General features: G+C 44.8%; 1 protein-coding gene across 1 annotated transcript; it reads left to right on the forward strand.

Annotated features, from left to right (window-relative positions):
- The first annotated feature begins 9,381 nt into the window (after positions 1-9,381).
- Positions 9,382-12,478, forward strand: kcna1b (potassium voltage-gated channel, shaker-related subfamily, member 1b). The gene is made up of 2 exons (XM_063216823.1): positions 9,382-9,760; positions 10,180-12,478. Exon 2 carries the CDS (start codon positions 10,443-10,445, stop codon positions 11,928-11,930), a length of 1,488 nt encoding a protein of 495 aa, XP_063072893.1. The 5' UTR covers positions 9,382-9,760; positions 10,180-10,442; the 3' UTR covers positions 11,931-12,478.
- Positions 12,479-17,500: the final 5,022 nt, after the last annotated feature.

Raw genomic sequence — 17,500 nt, forward strand, 5'->3', positions numbered from 1 at the left:
TGCAGTATTTACGTGGTACTTAATGCTTTTGTGTTTCTTCACGTGGATGATTGCGCTGTGCTGTTCATACAAAAATGTGCCCACACCAAAACAATTCCTTACCCTGTCCTGTCAGAATAGAATAGTTTTAGGCTTGTAGAGAACCTTAGGAACGCCATGGTATATCACAAATGGCTCTCAATCTTTTTTTTAACAAACGCCCCCTGGACCTCAGCAGAAGCCTCCCAATGCCCCCTTGACCTCATCAGAAGCCTGCCAACGCCCCCTTTATAGTATTAAAAAAATAAAATGGAATAATGTCCCCCAATGGCAACTAAGCACCGCCCCCTTTCAGCTGTATCCTTCTCAATGCTCCCCTTGGTGCTCTCTGTAGATGCCCCCATTGAGAAACAAAACCATAACACCACGTGAAAACCTCACAGCCCTCTCATTCACCCAGCATGGCTACTGACCAGGTCCCATTTACCCCCCTCGTTACCGTCTAGTGTTTCAACATTCAGCTTGTTGACAGAAGCACAATGGGAACCCGACACCACCGGCCAATTATACAAGCTGTGTTGTTTTGTGGTGCAGTGGACATGTATCGGCTGTATCAGCTAACAAAATCAGCCTGTTATCAAACTTAGCCAGGCATGATCAAAGACAAAAAATGGGGAAAAACAATCTGCACACAATATGTGGGGATTAGAGGGGCTAAAAGGGAATCAAAACATAACCGGGCTGTTAGATGTGAAAACATGACACAGCAGAGAACAGTTCAACTGTTCAGCAAGAACATAGTTGATCTCGTGGAAGTATATTTTGTGACACTTATGACTGGGAGAGCATGTTGCCTACTAGAATGTGCATTTGTCTTTGTATGCCAATGTACATACATGTTTGGTATATACAGTGTAGGATCATGGTGTGCCTATACGGTACATTACTACATGCATATTGTGTGTGTGTGTGTGTGTGTGTGTGTGTGTGTGTGTGTGTGTGTGTGTGTGTGTGTGTGTGTGTGTGTGTGTGTGTGTGTGTGTGTGTGTGTGTGTGTGTGTGTGTGTGTGTGTGTGTGTGTGTGTGTGTGTGTGTGTGTGTGTGTGTGTGTGAGCAATGGGAGTGGCTAGCGCGGGAAGTCACACCGGATTAGAGTCTAGGGCTGAATCACTGCCATAGGGCACAGGTCATAGTGGCATATGGATTCACAATGACACGGGTGCGCACGTGACATGACGCGACGCCAATGTGCCATGTGTGCAGATTGTCTTGACATGGTCCGCTGAACAGCCTCTCATCACAGGTGCCTAACCCCCCTCCACCTTTCCCTATACCTTCCATCCTCTTTCTGTAGCCACACACGGTAAATTATTGCAGCCAGTTAAAAGTTAAAAAAGTAAGTTGCCCTGCTGCTTTATGTTAATTATGTTAAGTTAACTCAAGTTGAAATAGTCTTGAGTTGAGTAAAGCCTTGATTTGAGTTAACATAAAAAAACTTACAAACAACTTACAAACAAGGCAGCAGGGCAACTTGCCTTTTTTCGTTTAAAAGGCTTGTAATGTTTTACAGTGCAGTGGAGATACCCATCTTTTGTTATATCATATATGCATTGCATTGATAGCCAACACATTCTCATGAGAATGAGAACTGCAAAAACATGCCTTTACTGACAGGGTAAGGTCAGGAATTGTTTTGATTTGGACATAGTTTTACCTTTTTCTTGGTTAGTTCGAAGTTGTTTACAAAACTACAACGTTAAAGCAATTCTATACTGACAGGTTAAGGTTAGGAGCTGTTTTGGTCTGGGCACATTTTTGTATGCAATTACCAGGCTGAGTTAGCACTGTTTGGTCATCAAGGTTCCCTATGTGTGGTTTGTCTGCCTGTCTGCATATCTGTGTATGTATATGTGATATGTGAACATATTTCCTTCTTAGTAACTGTTAAGTGTGTGAATATATGGCATTATACAATAGTTAGATCCGGTCAATTTATTTTGCAATATCTGATTGGATGAGACACGTTCTACTGGCATTCTACGCGTCGGCAAGGAGATGTATTACTTTTTAATTCTTTATAAAGAACATATTTTATATGAATGAGCACTTTAATCATGGATGGTGGTGCAAACATGTATCAGTTCTATACTGTACTTACCCACCACACTCCCTTTCATTACAGAGTTCAAACCTGTGACCTTCAGGTTCCAAAACCATCTCTTCAACTCCCTCTCAGTCAAATCTGCATCCATGACCCTAAGGTGATGATACACAGGGCACAACTTCTTCAGCAGTGTATCGTGGAAACAATACTATAAGTTGCTTAGACTGTTTCTCCCATTTCATATTTTTATCAAGAGAATTTTTGATTAGCAGCAGACAACTTTTTGTCAAGCATTCCATCTGATATTGAATAGCTAATCATGATGTTGCCAGGCAACATTGCTCAAAATGTAACAGCACAGAGCCTAGGGATTGGAGATGGTGTACTGTATGTATTATTGGCAGAGGTGGAAAGAGAACAGAACAATTATACTCAAGTAAATACTGTTCCCAAATCCTACTCAAGAAAAGGTTAAAGTACAGAACGAAAAATCTACTCAAGTAAAAGTAAAAAAGTACCTAAATGAGCAAAACCCTAAAGCTATGTACCGGTCGTTACTTTTAATTAGCTTTCCTCTCGAGAATTCAATGTTTCTTTTTCTTGAATATTGGCCACCATCCAAAACATTGATCCAAGATGGGAGGGGTCTTTCTTGTTGTCTGGCCCAGGGGCCCATGCAGTCATGTTCCAGCCCTGTTCACCAGTCAGGTAATCATACCACACTACTATGGCATAAGTCTTTAGCAATACAATTCTGCCATTGCCATTCTGCCAACAACAATCTCATAACACATGAAGTGGCTCTGTCAAATTTCTGCATAAATACTTCCCGATGGTGAGACACTTCGCAGTGAACCAATAGAAGATGCTTCTGGCTTGCTTTACTATGCAGTGGAATAGCAGGGGGAGTAGGAAAGTGATGCCTGGAATGTAAATGAACATTCAAAAGACCTCCTCTGCTCCCCTATGATTCTCTCTCTCTCTCTCTCTCTCTCTCTCTCTCTCTCTCTCTCTCTCTCTCTCTCTCTCTCTCTCTCTCTCTCTCTCTCTCTCTCTCTCCATCTCTCTCTCTACCCCCCCCCTCCTTGTCTTGCCTTCCCTCTCTGCCTGACATTTACAACATTTACAGTACAGTATGTTGAGTGTAGATAACAAGCCAACCAGAGCACTCCTCCTCCTCCCCCTCTATGCCCACCCGCTCTTGGCACTCTCTGCATCCACCCACCTTTCACTTATTCTCTCTCTCTCACTCTCTCGCTCTCTCTCTCTCTCTCTCTCTCTCTCTCTCTCTCTCTCTCCCTCTCCTGCAGTCTCCGAGCTCCTGGTTGCCATGGAGAAAATGTGTTGAACATGCTGTACATTTGAGAGATAGAGAGAGAGAGAGATAGAGAGAGAGAGAGATAGAGAGAGATAGAGAGAGAGAGAGAGAGAGAGAGAGAGAGAGAGAGAGAGAGAGAGAGAGAGAGAGAGAGAGAGAGAGAGAGGGGGGGGGGGAGAAACGTGTTGCTCTTTCCTGAAGGCTGCTGGGCTGAGAGAATGTGTGTTTTTATGTGAGAGAGACAAATACAGAGAGGGAGAGAGAGAGAGAGTGTGTGTGTGTGTGTGTGTGTGTGTGTGTGTGTGTGTGTGTGTGTGTGTGTGTGTGTGTGTGTGTGTGTGTGTGTGTGTGTGTGTGTGTGTGTGTGTGTGTGTGTGTGTGTGTGTGTGTGTGTGTGTGTGTGCGCGTGTGCGCGTGCGTGCGTGCGTGCGTGCGTCTGTGTGTGTGTCTGTGTCTGTGTGTACTAGTGTAGCATGTGTTATTGTGTGTGGATGGACCCCTAATAGGACGTCCTTGGGCCCAAGGTTCAGAATCAGCATTCGGGGTAGCTGCCAAGCACTGCAGGTCTACACACACACACACACACACACACACACACACACACACACACACACACACACACACACACACACACACACACACACACACACACACACACACACACACACACACACACACACACACACACACACACACACACACACTCCTTTCTCACCTGGCCGGGTAAGCACAATCTCTGCCAGGACAGGATACTGGCACAGGGAAGAAGAAGGAGAGTGGGTTGCTGTGTGTGTGTGTGTGTGTGTGTGTGTGTGTGTGTGTGTGTGTGTGTGTGTGTGTGTGTGTGTGTGTGTGTGTGTGTGTGTGTGTGTGTGTGTGTGTGTGTGTGTGTGTGTGTGTGTGTGTGTGTGTGTGAGGAGAAGGAGAATGGATTTGGGAGGGGAGGGGAGGGGAGAGAGCAGATGCCATAAGGTCTAGGGTGTTATCATGGCGCCCCATCCTGCACAGTGTTGCTCTGTTTAGCACATTCTTACTGGTCCATGTATTGTATGTTGCTTCAATCAATCCTTTAGCCGTTGTCTCAGTCTGTGTTTAATGTCTCAGTCTGTCTTAATATAAAAATAGATTGATATACAAACATACATACATATGTGCGTGTGTCTGTGTGCGTGTGTGCGTGTAAATAGGCTATCATTATAATGAACGGGGAGCACATTAATACTGTAGTGTAGTCCATATAAAACGGCAGACATGGCTCTTTTCTGCTTTAAGCCGGTGGAGAAGTCCAAAATAAGCATCCCATCGTCTCACTGCAATCGTGTGTCAGATTAGCCGAACAGCCCTTACAGTGACAACTCCGCATCAAAGCCCTTATAGCTAGCTGGATGACGGAAGGAGTTTTAAAAAAATGAATTAGAATTTATTTTAATCGGGATCTGAAACGCACACAGCTCCAGTGTGTAACTTAACGCTTACTAGCTTTAAGGCCAAAGCCCAACTTTTTTTATCCACCAAAACCATACTGATATGTGAACATGAAAGTTCAACTTTTCAGGAGAACAAATGGAACCCTCTTAATTTTGTGTGCATCTTGAAAACAACTGGACATAAGGGTTCATGTTTAACCTCAGGTGGTGCATTTCTGAAAATAGAGGTTGTTAGCCTGTTAGCAACTTCGGTAGTTGCCAATGGGAAAATGCATTGAAAACAACAAAGTAGCTAATGTAGTAAGCAACTTTGGTTTCGAGAAATGCACCCCAGGTGTCTTGTGGCTAGGTCAACCTCAAGGCTATTAGGAGTGCCGCTAAGGATGTGTAGCTGTCCACGGTGCTGAAATTCCTCATTCTCTCGCATAGCCTACCCCTGTTACAACTGGATTTCCTTCCAAAGGAGGATGCTGCTGAGTTGGTCTACATCGAGGGCGAAAAGACAGAACAGAACAGAACAGAACAGAACAGAAACCTCAGATGAAAGCAAGATCAGTCGTTTATTCAAGCCCCTGAAGTATAGGGGTGCTCATCTGGTAATGAAATTCATCACGAGGAGAATTCTGTGTTGGCTGTTGGCTGACTGTCATCCCCCCCACCCCCCAACCCGCCCTCCTAACCTATTGGACATTTGCACTTGTGATTTTCTCTGATTAAATAGTTTCCAGTTGAAATACTAGGTAGACTCGTTTAATAAGGAAGAGGAAGATAAGCTAGAATCTGCTTTCCACTTCCGAAAAGGACAATGCCAACGCTAATATCTTCCTTTATTAAGCGTATTACTGAACGAGGTTATCCTGATCCGTCCTCTCTCTCTCTCTCTCTCTCTCTCTCTCTCTCTCTCTCTCTCTCTCTCTCTCTCTCTCTCTCTCTCTCTCTCTAACCACCCATGCGTTAAAGAGAAATCAAAATGTCATAGTCATATTCTGAGCTGAAAGGGTGGGGGAAACTCAAGTGTACCCGTTACATAAGCACACCTACATTTGATGCAAATGAAATCATTATTTCACGCAATTCTCAGTAAATGATGTTTCAAGTAACACCCAGAAAGACAGGGTTTTGACAGACCAACCACAGTAACAGACCAGGGGTAATTAAATGCAACATAAGACCTGGCGTTGAAGGAGTTACATGACATGATTAGTGCGCAAGAAAGCAAGTATCCTGACGCTGCCAATATTATCCTGGGGGACTTTAATCACTGTAATCTGCGAAAATACATGCCTAAAATGTATCAATTTGTGAATTTTCCCACCAGGGGTGAAAAAACATTAGATCACTGCTACAGTAACATCAGAAATGCCTTTGTAGCTGAGCCAAAACCTCACTTTGGAAAGTCTGATCACATGGCAATTAGGCTCAAACCAGTATATGCAAAAAGACTCAAAACACATCCAGTCAGTGTCAAGATGGTCAACACCTGGACAGAAGAGGCACAGGAAACCCTGCAAGGATGCCTAGAGACCACTGACTGGAGTGTTTTTAAAGAGGCCACTGAGGACATCCATGAGTATACAGAAACTGTGAGTGACTACATCAGCTGGTGCATGTCCACATGTGCTCCCCCTAGGGCTGTGCGTGTGTTTCCCAACCAAAAACCGTGGTTCAATGGGGATGTGAAACATAAGATCAGGTTGCGGCAGGAGGCCTTCAAGACGGGAGACCAGGTGGAATACAAGAAAGCACGTTATGAGCTGCAAAAGTCCATCAGAGCAGCAAAAAGGGCCCATTCCCAAAAACTGGAAAGCCACTGTATTAGCCAGAACACACGCAGGATGTGGCAGGGAATTCAGTCAGTGACAAATTATAGGAGAACAACAACATCTACAGACTCCAGAGACACTACCCTTCCAGATAAGCTTAACACCTTCTATGCCAGGTTTGACAGACTGAACACAGACAACCCTATAAAAGCCCCCTGCGACTCCACCCTCACAGCCCACCAAGTGACTCACACACAAGTCCTTAAAGTCCTGAAGCAAGTAAACCCCCACAAAGCCACCGGACCGGATGGGGTTCCCCCCAGAGTGCTGAAGGCCTGCAGTGAACAACTGGCTGGTGTGTATACAGACATTTTTAATTCATCTTTATCTCAAGCAGTTGTCCCACATATTTTTAAAAAATCAACTATTATACCAGTTCCAAAAAGACCAGACACAAAAACTCTTAATGACTTCAGGCCTGTGGCACTTACATCAGTCGCCATGAAGTGCCTTGAAAAACTGGTCTTAGCCCATATAAATTATACAGTCCAGGACACTACTGACCCCTTTCAGTTTGCCTACCGTCCCAACCGATCAGTGGATGATGCAGTAGCAATAGCTTTACACCACACATTGGAGCACCTGGAGAGTAGCGGAGCGTATGTCAGAATGCTTTTCCTGGACTACAGTTCTGCCTTCAACACCATCCACCCAGGCAGACTGATTGAGAAACTGACAGGCCTTGGCCTCCCAACTCCCACCTGTAATTGGATACTGGACTTCCTTATAGAGAGACCACAGGTGGTGAGAATGGGGGGGCGGGTGTCCTCTGTGCTCACAGTCAGTACGGGATCTCCACAAGGATGCTGCCTCAGTCCTAAACTCTTCACACTGTATACCCATGACCTTCTCTCAAGCCATGACAACACCATCATCATCAAATATGCTGATGACACTACCATCCTGGGGCTCATTAAAGAAGGGGACGAGTCAGGATACAGGTCTGTTGTGAATTACATCATTGACTATGGGGAGACAAACGACCTCATCCTCAACACAGACAAGACGAGGGAAATTATAGTGGACTTTAGAAAACATCCTCCTCCCCTACAGCCTCTGCACATTAAAGGGACAGAGGTGGTGAGGGCTGAAAGTCATAAATTCCTAGGCATGCAAGTAACATCAAACCTGAGCTGGAGTCTGAACACCACATCCATCGTGAAAAAAGCCCAGCAAAGGCTGTACTTTATTAGGATGCTTAGGAAGGCTGGACTGAACTACCGCCCTCTTACCCAGGCCTACAGAGGACTTGTAGAGAGCATCCTCACAACAGGCATCACTGTCTGGTATGGCAACATCACTCAGGCTGAAAGGAAGTCATTGCAACGAATAATCAAGACTGCAGAGAGGATTATAGGCACAGCACTTCCCTCCATGGACTCCATATATGTGCAGCGCAGCCATAGGAGAGCAGAGAGAATCATTAAAGACCCACTCCATCCAGCTAACTCTCTGCTCAAACACAAGAACTGCACATACAAACTGAGACACAGTAGAGCGGACAGCATTCCTACCAGAAAAGCAAGGTTTTTCAACAGTTTCTTCCCAGCAACAGTGAGGCTGATGGCAAAAAAAGAACATTTGATCCACCTTTTTTTTATTACTATTTTGATCTCTTTGATTTTTGATCACTTTTTAATGTATTTTGTCTTCCTATTTTTCTATTCAATTCTATTTATTGACTCAGAGGGCCTGCACAAGAGTTCCTATGTGCTTGGACTACTAGTTTATGCACAAATGGCAAACTAAAGTACTTTGCTTTTGGATAAATATGTTATGTAATTGAATAAATCGAATTAATGGGGAGAATTTAATGAGTAGGCTATTTTGTCGCAAAAACTCCGCTCCCCTCCCTGCCAAACATGTAAACGCTGCATTGAAGGAATAAACCGACAACACAGAGAGATATTGCATGTCACCACCACCTTGCGTGGCTACGTTGCGGAATCATGCCATGACCAGTGCCGGTGTTGTTGTGCTGTGTTGGCGCAGCTAGAGTGTGACTTTCAGCGCCGCAGCAGGCACACCGTCGGCGTTTGATGTGTGCAGCATGCCACCAGGACTGCCTGCTTTTGCGCACCACCTGTGTCCACACACAAAAAAAATGGGAACGCGGGCGCGCACACATGCGGGCGCCCTCCCCGTGGTGCTCTCATACAGCAGTAGCAGCGGTGGCTAGCACATTTCTACGTCGTTTTTGTGGCGTGGAAGGCACTTGTGGCAACCTGTGTTAGTGCAGCCTGTCTGCATTGCGTCGAAACCCCCTCCTCCTCATCCCCTCTCGCTTCCACTTTCTCTCGCCCCCCTCCCTATCCCTCCCTATCCCTCCCTCTCACTGCGCGTGTATGGAAACCTGCAACGCAAAATGGTTAGGGCTGTTGTTTTCTCTCCTGCTGTTTTGCTATCGATTCTAGCTGGCACGGTTTCATTGACACCTACTGCTCACCGGGCAAATCGCGTGAAAGCATGTGTTGTTTTGCGAGGACACCGCATCGGAAATCTCCACGAGGGCTGTTGACACTGCCAAACGGGAAACGCTCCTCTCCGCTTTCTGCTGATGCTGCAGTGTCGCGAGATACCCACTGTGCTTTTATTGCCCCCTAATGTATTCGTTCAGTTCCACTCATTCGTGCCGTTATTTTTTCTCGTGGCCAACGACAGCACATAACGGTTGAGAAAAGGCACCCGCCAACGACGCAAACGGATATATTTTTTTGGCAGTCTTGGTGTTTGTGTGGTGAGTGTACAGCCAAAGATGTGGCATGATTCTAAGTGGTCCACGTAAAGACTCAAATCTTTCGAGGTAAGAAGCACCCGTTTCTTTAGACCGCGCGGCACTGCTCTGCACTGCACTGACAGTCAAGCAAGCAGTCACTTCGACCTTCGTTGGAAGACTACCGATGCGAGCTTTGCCGTTGGATGTCCACAAAGACAATATAGCCTATGAATATTTCAGGAGAGCTCATAGTGCGCCGCGTGCTGTAAAGTGATATCCATAATAAGACTGAGACGGGAGGGGTGCGCAAAGTTCTTACGCTGGCCAAAGCTGGTACTGAGGGGAGACGGTCGGATCACATGCGGAAAGGGGTCTCCTTCAAGTAAACCAAAGGTACATTTTCTGACATTACTTTGTACAGGTATTGTCTGTACTGCGAACAGCCACGTCGTTTAGCCGTTCGCCCTGGCCGTCAGTGGTGGAATGTGTGCATTGAGCAGTGTGAGAGAAGCCTAGGGCGGGCTTGTGTATTGAAACTTAAATATCGATGCATGGCAAGGAAAGCAGGGTGTTTTTCAAAATATGCATGTTGTTGAGATTTATTCCACATGCAGGATGTAGCCTATTGTGGTATTACCTAAAGAATTAAACAACTAAGATGCTGAGCTTGCAAAGACCCCACTCTCTCTATCTCTATCTCTTTGCCTCCTATCTCTCTCTCTCTCTCTCTCTCTCTCTCTCTCTCTCTCTCTCTCTCTCTCTCTCTCTCTCTCTCTCTCTCTCTCTCTCTCTCTCTCTCTATCTCTCTCTAGGTGGCAGACCAAAGACCAAGGGAACCGTTTGCAGCAGTGTGAGTGGGAAGCATGAAGCAATGGTCGAGTCGGAGAGGATCGCCGTGCTGGAGCCCAATTGAGGCGTAACCGGCTCCTCCGCTGGTGTCGCACACGGAAAGTGTGGGAGCCGGAGAGAGGGGGACGGGGAGAAGTGGCGCAGGGCAAGACAGAAGGAACTGGATGTCTGCTCGGCCGACCTCAGCATCTCCTGCCGCGTCGTCAGCCCCACACCGCCGTCCACAATGACCGTGGTCACGGGAGATAACATGGACGAGACCTCCACTCTCCCGGGGCACCCGCAGGACTCGTACCCCCCGGACCACGACGACCACGAATGTTGCGAGAGAGTGGTGATAAACATATCGGGACTGCGATTCGAGACCCAGCTCAAGACGCTCGCACAGTTTCCGGAGACGCTTCTGGGTAACCCCAAGAAGCGAATGCGCTATTTTGATCCATTGCGAAACGAGTACTTCTTTGACAGGAACCGGCCGAGTTTTGACGCTATCCTCTATTACTACCAGTCTGGGGGCAGACTAAGGAGACCCGTCAACGTTCCCCTGGATATGTTTTCGGAGGAGATAAAGTTTTACGAGCTGGGGGTAGAGGCTATGGAGAAATTCCGGGAGGACGAGGGGTTTATACGAGAGGAGGAGCGCCCGCTACCAGATAATGAGTTCCAGCGCCAAATCTGGTTGCTGTTTGAGCACCCAGAGAGTTCTGGACCGGCCAGGGGGATTGCTATCGTGTCGGTGATGGTCATTCTGATCTCCATTGTCATATTCTGCTTGGAGACGTTGCCTGAACTGAAAGAGGACCCGCAGGGTAGGTTTCAAACGATTGGGAACACCACCTTCTACTACAAACCAAATATTCTCACTGACCCTTTCTTTATCGTGGAGACCCTTTGTATCATCTGGTTCTCCTTTGAACTCATTGTGCGCTTTTTTGCATGCCCCAGCAAAGCGGCGTATTTCAAAAACATGATGAACACCATAGACTTAGTGTCCATTATACCATATTTCATCACGCTGGGCACGGAGCTGGCCGAGGATCCGGACCAGGCCAGAGAACAGGCCAAGGCAGGGGAACAGGCCACGTCTCTGGCCATCCTCCGAGTCATCCGTCTAGTGCGGGTGTTCAGGATCTTCAAGCTGTCTAGGCACTCCAAGGGGCTCCAGATTCTGGGGCAAACCCTCAAGGCCAGCATGCGAGAGTTGGGACTGCTCATCTTCTTTCTGTTCATCGGTGTCATTTTGTTCTCCAGTGCAGTGTACTTTGCAGAAGCCGAGGAGAAAGAGTCCTATTTCACCAGCATCCCTGACGCGTTCTGGTGGGCCGTGGTGTCCATGACCACCGTGGGATATGGGGACATGTATCCCGTGACCATTGGTGGAAAGATTGTGGGTTCCCTGTGCGCCATCGCCGGCGTGTTGACCATTGCGTTGCCGGTGCCTGTCATCGTTTCCAACTTCAACTATTTCTACCATCGAGAGACTGAGGGCGAGGAGCAAGCTCAGCTCCTGAACGTGAGCAACCCCAACATCGCATCCGACTCCAACTCGAGTCGACGCAGCTCGTCTGTCGTCAGTAAGTCAGAATATATGGAAATAGACGAGGACATAAACAACAGTATCGACAATTTTAGAGATGCGAACCTCAGAACTGCAAACTGCACGGTGGTGAACCAGAACTGTGTGAACCGAGGAAAGCTCCTAACGGATGTGTAGGATGCGCATAGAGAACCACCCCCCCCCCTCTCCACCCCTCAAAAACGCACACCGGGGGGATCACTGCCCTCCACTGTACATAGTGTTTTAATCCGTCTCCAATGCTTTATTGACACCAATGCGTTATTGCATTGCATTTATGAGGAGAGACCCCACGCGAGAATATTCACAAGCGTCTATGTTTGGTTTGACCGAAGGAGACAAATCATCTGCTTGATTTGCGAGCTGGGATAGATCAATGCACAATCAAAACATTCTTTGCTAATAGTTTTTTTTTTACATTATTATCATTATTCCTGATCACTCCGCATAAGTACAGTGCATTCTGCACCCCCTGAAAGATTTCAGAAAGTGACGCAAAACAGGCACACGTTTGGAAACTATGGTCGATAGCGTGGATTACATGTCAACTTTTGTGTTGCACAAAACCAGCCGCCTGCAGATGCATCGATCAGTTTGGTTTGCTTTCAATGAAGGAATACTTGAGATCGACGGATCAGCGACGCACCTTATTCTGAGGTCGGGGGAGGAGGAGGAGGTGGTGGTGTTAGCGGCAGGGGATGGATGGGAGGGGGCGTGGGAGCAGGATGTGGTCTCCGGCCGAGACTCAAGGCTGGACTGGTGAGGTAGTTCTTGTCTGGAAGACATCTGCAATGCTGCTACTTTCTTTCCCGCAGATGCTACTTAGGCCTATAACTTAAGATCCTGTCCCATAGGGTATAATGCCATGACTGAAAGGATGAAACGAGGAAGGAGAGCTTGATCTTAGCATGTTGAAATTCTTCTTTTAATTTATGGCATGCGCTAGACTTTTTTACCTCATGAATCTGGTTTGCCCCTTTCTTAGCCTACTTAATTTTATTTCAAGACTTGCATCTTTTTTGAGAGGTCGAGAACCCCAGCCCTCAATCATATGCGTTAAGATTAATTTTGCTTCTCACCAAAAGTGCACTGGTCGTTTAAGTTGTTTCAGAATAATTTAAAAGCATTTAAGTGCTGAATGTTAATTGTTAAGGGAACAGTTCATTTTTTTTCTAGTCAAGTCCATAGCATGTCAAATAAGCATAATGGCATAAAAAAGACAGGGGTTCTATGTATCTGGGTATATAGGCCCTCTCTATAATGCATGGTACCAGAATTCAATAGCCCGGGCAGGGTTTGAAAAGACCCTTGGCAGGACTACCTTTATCACAAAGCAAGTTGTTGTTGTTGATGATGATGATGATGATTATGATGATGATGATGGTGCTTGTCTGGGGTAAGCGTGAGGGATCACATAAAGCAAACCACTGTCAAAAAAAGAAGACGAACATGTCCAAGGAAACTTCCTAAAAAACAATATTATTTTAACCATGACTAATCCAACTGCCCACTAGTCTGCAGTGAACAGACAGTATAACAACAGCACAACAGGCAGCTTTGCAATATGTCTGCTCTTTTCAGTGTAACTGCCGACCAAACGCCATGGTGTAGAATCATGGATTTGTAAGGTCAACTGGATTCAAGTAATATAGCATACTACTGTGTTTCTTTGGAAAACAACATACAAACAAACTACAAACAAACAAACAAACAAACCAAACTGCAGGTTGTTATAGTCAGCCAGGTTCATCAGTATTGTTATCTTTTCAAAGGAAACCAATACCTAATGGTTGTTGAAGTCAATCAAACTAACTGACTGACTGATTTCATACTCAGCGTTGATTTTGGTGTTCATGCACGATTCATGGTGAAAACAAAAGACATAACAAAATAGTATCTGATTTAAAAAAATGACATATATATTATACATACGTACATACATACAACCATACATACTATACATACATATACTGTATACATACATACATTTGTAGTGCCTTTAACCCACTATCTCACAACAAAACCACTGACAAGTGCCTCCCTGTACAATAGCATCAAGCAGATCCAAACGGTACAGTACAGAGCATCCTTAACCTGCCATTGGGTGCGCACAGAATGCGTCCTTATTCTCCTAAAAAAGAGTGGGGGTAGGGGGGGGTGGGGGGGGGAATGTTCTTTGAATGGACTCCCGGGGCCGATGGCTTGTGGTTATTTTTGGAAATCATGTGGGATGGACAGGGCAAGATCCACGGTCGCGGCCAACCACTAACCTGGAAAAAAGAGAGGGAAATACACACACGCACAGACACAGACACACACAGACACACACACACACACACACACACACACACACACACACACACACACACACACACACACACACACACACACACACACACACACACACACACACACACACACAAGAACGGTCAGTGAGAAAAACATCCCCCGATTCCCCCCTCTAAGGACGACGGTGTTCCAGATTTCCAGACTTCGGGACTTATAAATCCTCCCCTCCCACACCTTGTACATAGGCCGAAAAAACACAGAGGGAAAAAAAAGATAACTAGGGAAAAAAAACTATTACCATCATCAGCACATCAATATTGTTCTTTAATTAGTTTGGTTTTATCATACCATAACAAGCCTTTTCTTTACGTTCGTCTACCTCAATGTGGTCATTTTAACCAGTGTGCATCACTCAAATACTAACTAACTAACCAACCAACTAGCTGTTCAGCTAAACATACTTCCAATAACATTATACTGCCACCTTAGCTTTGTAGTGCGTCAGCTGATACTAACCACTTAGTAGGAATTGTAGAAAGGGGACAAAGAAAAGACTGCACTGGCCTTGGACCATGGTGGAGAGGCGGAGGGGAATGGAAGAGAAAGGGAAAAGGAAGCTCATTCAAAAGAGTTGGCTGCAATTCTAGCATAGTAAACTGCCAGTGGCTACATTCCAATTTGTCTATTAGGCCAGCGATGTCACTTCCTGTGAAAAGGTGTGTCCTGGCATGCTCAGTGCGTTTGATGGGCCGGTAATAGAAGGAGGGAAGGATAGCTGAGGCTTCTTGGGTGACACTCAAACACTCATTCTCTCACACACTCACACACACACACACACACACACACACACACACACACACACACACACACACACACACACACACACACACACACACACACACACACACACACACACACACACACACACACACACACACACACACACACACACACACACACACACACACACCACTGAAACACAAGGACATGGGTGTCTCCCTTTCACTATGGTCTGCCGTTACTTAAGTTGCTGAGGACACATTTCTTATTTACACTGGAGATTGCAAAATCGTTTTGGCACGACCTGGCCACCAGCGCCCAGACTAGAAGGGCAGGCAGACTATTGTAGAGGCAAAGAGATGGCACGCTCACCTGGCATGCTCAATGGTTTTGAATTAACACACAAGGTCTGGGGACTGCAATGTAGCATGCTCTCTCACTCTATGAGTTTTGAAATGAAGGGTGTTATGTGGATTGAGGCAAGACTACCTTTGCAGGTACAATAAAAAGTGTACTCAAATGCAATTGAACAAGATGACCTCTCCTACCCACCCCGATTTCACCACCACTTCCACCTTCGCTTGACAGCTATTACAGCACACAAGCAATGCATGTATTTTTCAATTACATGCACATAAACTATATCTTTAAAAAAGGACATTAGATATCATTTTATAATGCACTGCTACAGTATATGGGGATTCCCAAATAATAATAATACCAGGTGATTATCGATGGCAAAACTATTTTTCTAATGTCTATAATATCAATTTCTTATGATTTACATTCTCAGCACTTTCTTATTATGATTATTATTTTTTGACGTGACAGTGACAGAGAGCCAAAATGAAGCCAAAATCAATTTGAATTAATTATAGTGGATTGATCATTGTCTTATTTGTGGAAAGTTTATGCTTTATCAGTAATGACCTGGATGTAATTGGTTGTCTGCCTAGGTTGGACGGTCCACGTATTTGTCTGTCTGTAGACTCAACCAGCCCACTTAGCTGTTGGCTTAGTAGGCCTCAGATTCTTTTTAACAGTGTGTATCTCTCCTTTTCTTCCACTGCCGATTTAAGCATATTGACTGGCCACTGCTGGTTCAAAAGCACATTGGCCGTACTTTCAAAACGTTTGTAAGACCACAAGTATTGGATGAGTTGAGTTGGAAGGATACCCTTTATCTTCTGTGGACAGTGTCACAAACTCGGTTCGATGGATTCAAGAGTCCAGAGTGCTAACCGGTACACCATGCATGTACAGAGGTTGTACGGAGAGTGTCATGCGAAACATGGTGCTATGTGTTAAAATTGGCACTGCATTTGATTACAGTAGTCATACACTATCAGTGGGTTCGTCCAAAAGGGGCTAGACACCATAAAACGCATAAATGCACAATAGGTCTAGGTGTTAATTCAATACTTAGAGAGCCGAATTTAACACTCTTCTAACTCCTCATGCTCTCTAAAACTGTTTGTTGAACAACATTTTTTTGAATTATGGTCTAGTTGCTGTCTTATCATTTTAAAAGTTGTCACAGTTGTTAATATCAGGTTGACAGAAAATCTTAGTTATTTTTTTTCGCCTTTTTTGTTTTCTTCCCAAGAGTACATCAGGCCAAAGTTGGAGACATATCTAAATTGTTTTGTACATCTTAGACCTCTCAAAGGACCAAAAAATGTACCAACAGCTGTTTCATATCTTTATTATTTGGAATTATTACATGGACGACAAGGAAGGGGCGAAACGCAAGTAGACTTGAAGTTATTAAGACAGGCTCTGTCCTTTTGAAAAGCACAATTTTTTGAAAAAAATATTTTATGTTTTCTTTCGCTGTAACACATAGACATTATATAATAATGACTATTAGAATAGAGTCAGAGAATGCTGTATCATGACTTTTCAGACACTAACTTTTTACACAAATGAGGGTTTATAGTGCCAGAATAAATAATAATATATATTTAAAAATATGTGACAGAGAGATGTGAAGGTTACGAAAGGTCGTATCTGTGAGTTGGGAGATGTTTGTTGATTGCTTTATGTGGCTGACATGGAGTCTGAGAAGCCTTTAGGTTTTGTAGTAGCAGGATAAATTCTGGCAGAAGTTGAGTACCTGAGTACTGGACAAGTTGGAGGTTTGCCAAGAGCTCTGTGCGTGCCTGCAAGAGAATGAAGTCATGCTGCTGGTTTTCCCTGTGATGACAAATTGAGATTTGAGAGCCTCAGATACAGTATCATCCGGCTGTCCTTCAGTGTCCATGGTGAATTATTAGCCTACTTAACAGTAAACAACAACAGATGTATAATGTCTAGAGAATCACACCACATTTGTTAACAAATCTGTGTATGAAACTTCCATTTTTGTGAGTGAATTTCAAAAACAGAGCCATGAGAACAACTGTAAAGAAAAAAAAGAACAAAAAAAGACATTCTTAATAAATAATATCAATAATATGTAAATTATTAAGAAGAAGAAGCGCAGGCGTGCTTCTGCTATTTAAGAATAAAAATATGTGTTTTTTTACTAAATGGGACAGATAGTTCATTATAAGGCACAAACTCTTCATCATTCAGGAGTGTGTTTCCAAACAGCATAGTAGTTGGTTGACAGTTGGAAATTGGCACCGGATTGCAAC

The sequence above is a fragment of the Engraulis encrasicolus genome, chromosome 15 (genome assembly GCF_034702125.1).
Source record: "Engraulis encrasicolus isolate BLACKSEA-1 chromosome 15, IST_EnEncr_1.0, whole genome shotgun sequence".
Classification (NCBI taxonomy): domain Eukaryota; kingdom Metazoa; phylum Chordata; class Actinopteri; order Clupeiformes; family Engraulidae; genus Engraulis; species Engraulis encrasicolus.

Coding starts and splice junctions, on each gene's coding strand:
- kcna1b (XM_063216823.1), top strand. CDS start 10,443: ATGACCGTGGTCACGGGAGATAACATGGACGAGACCTCCACTCTCCCG.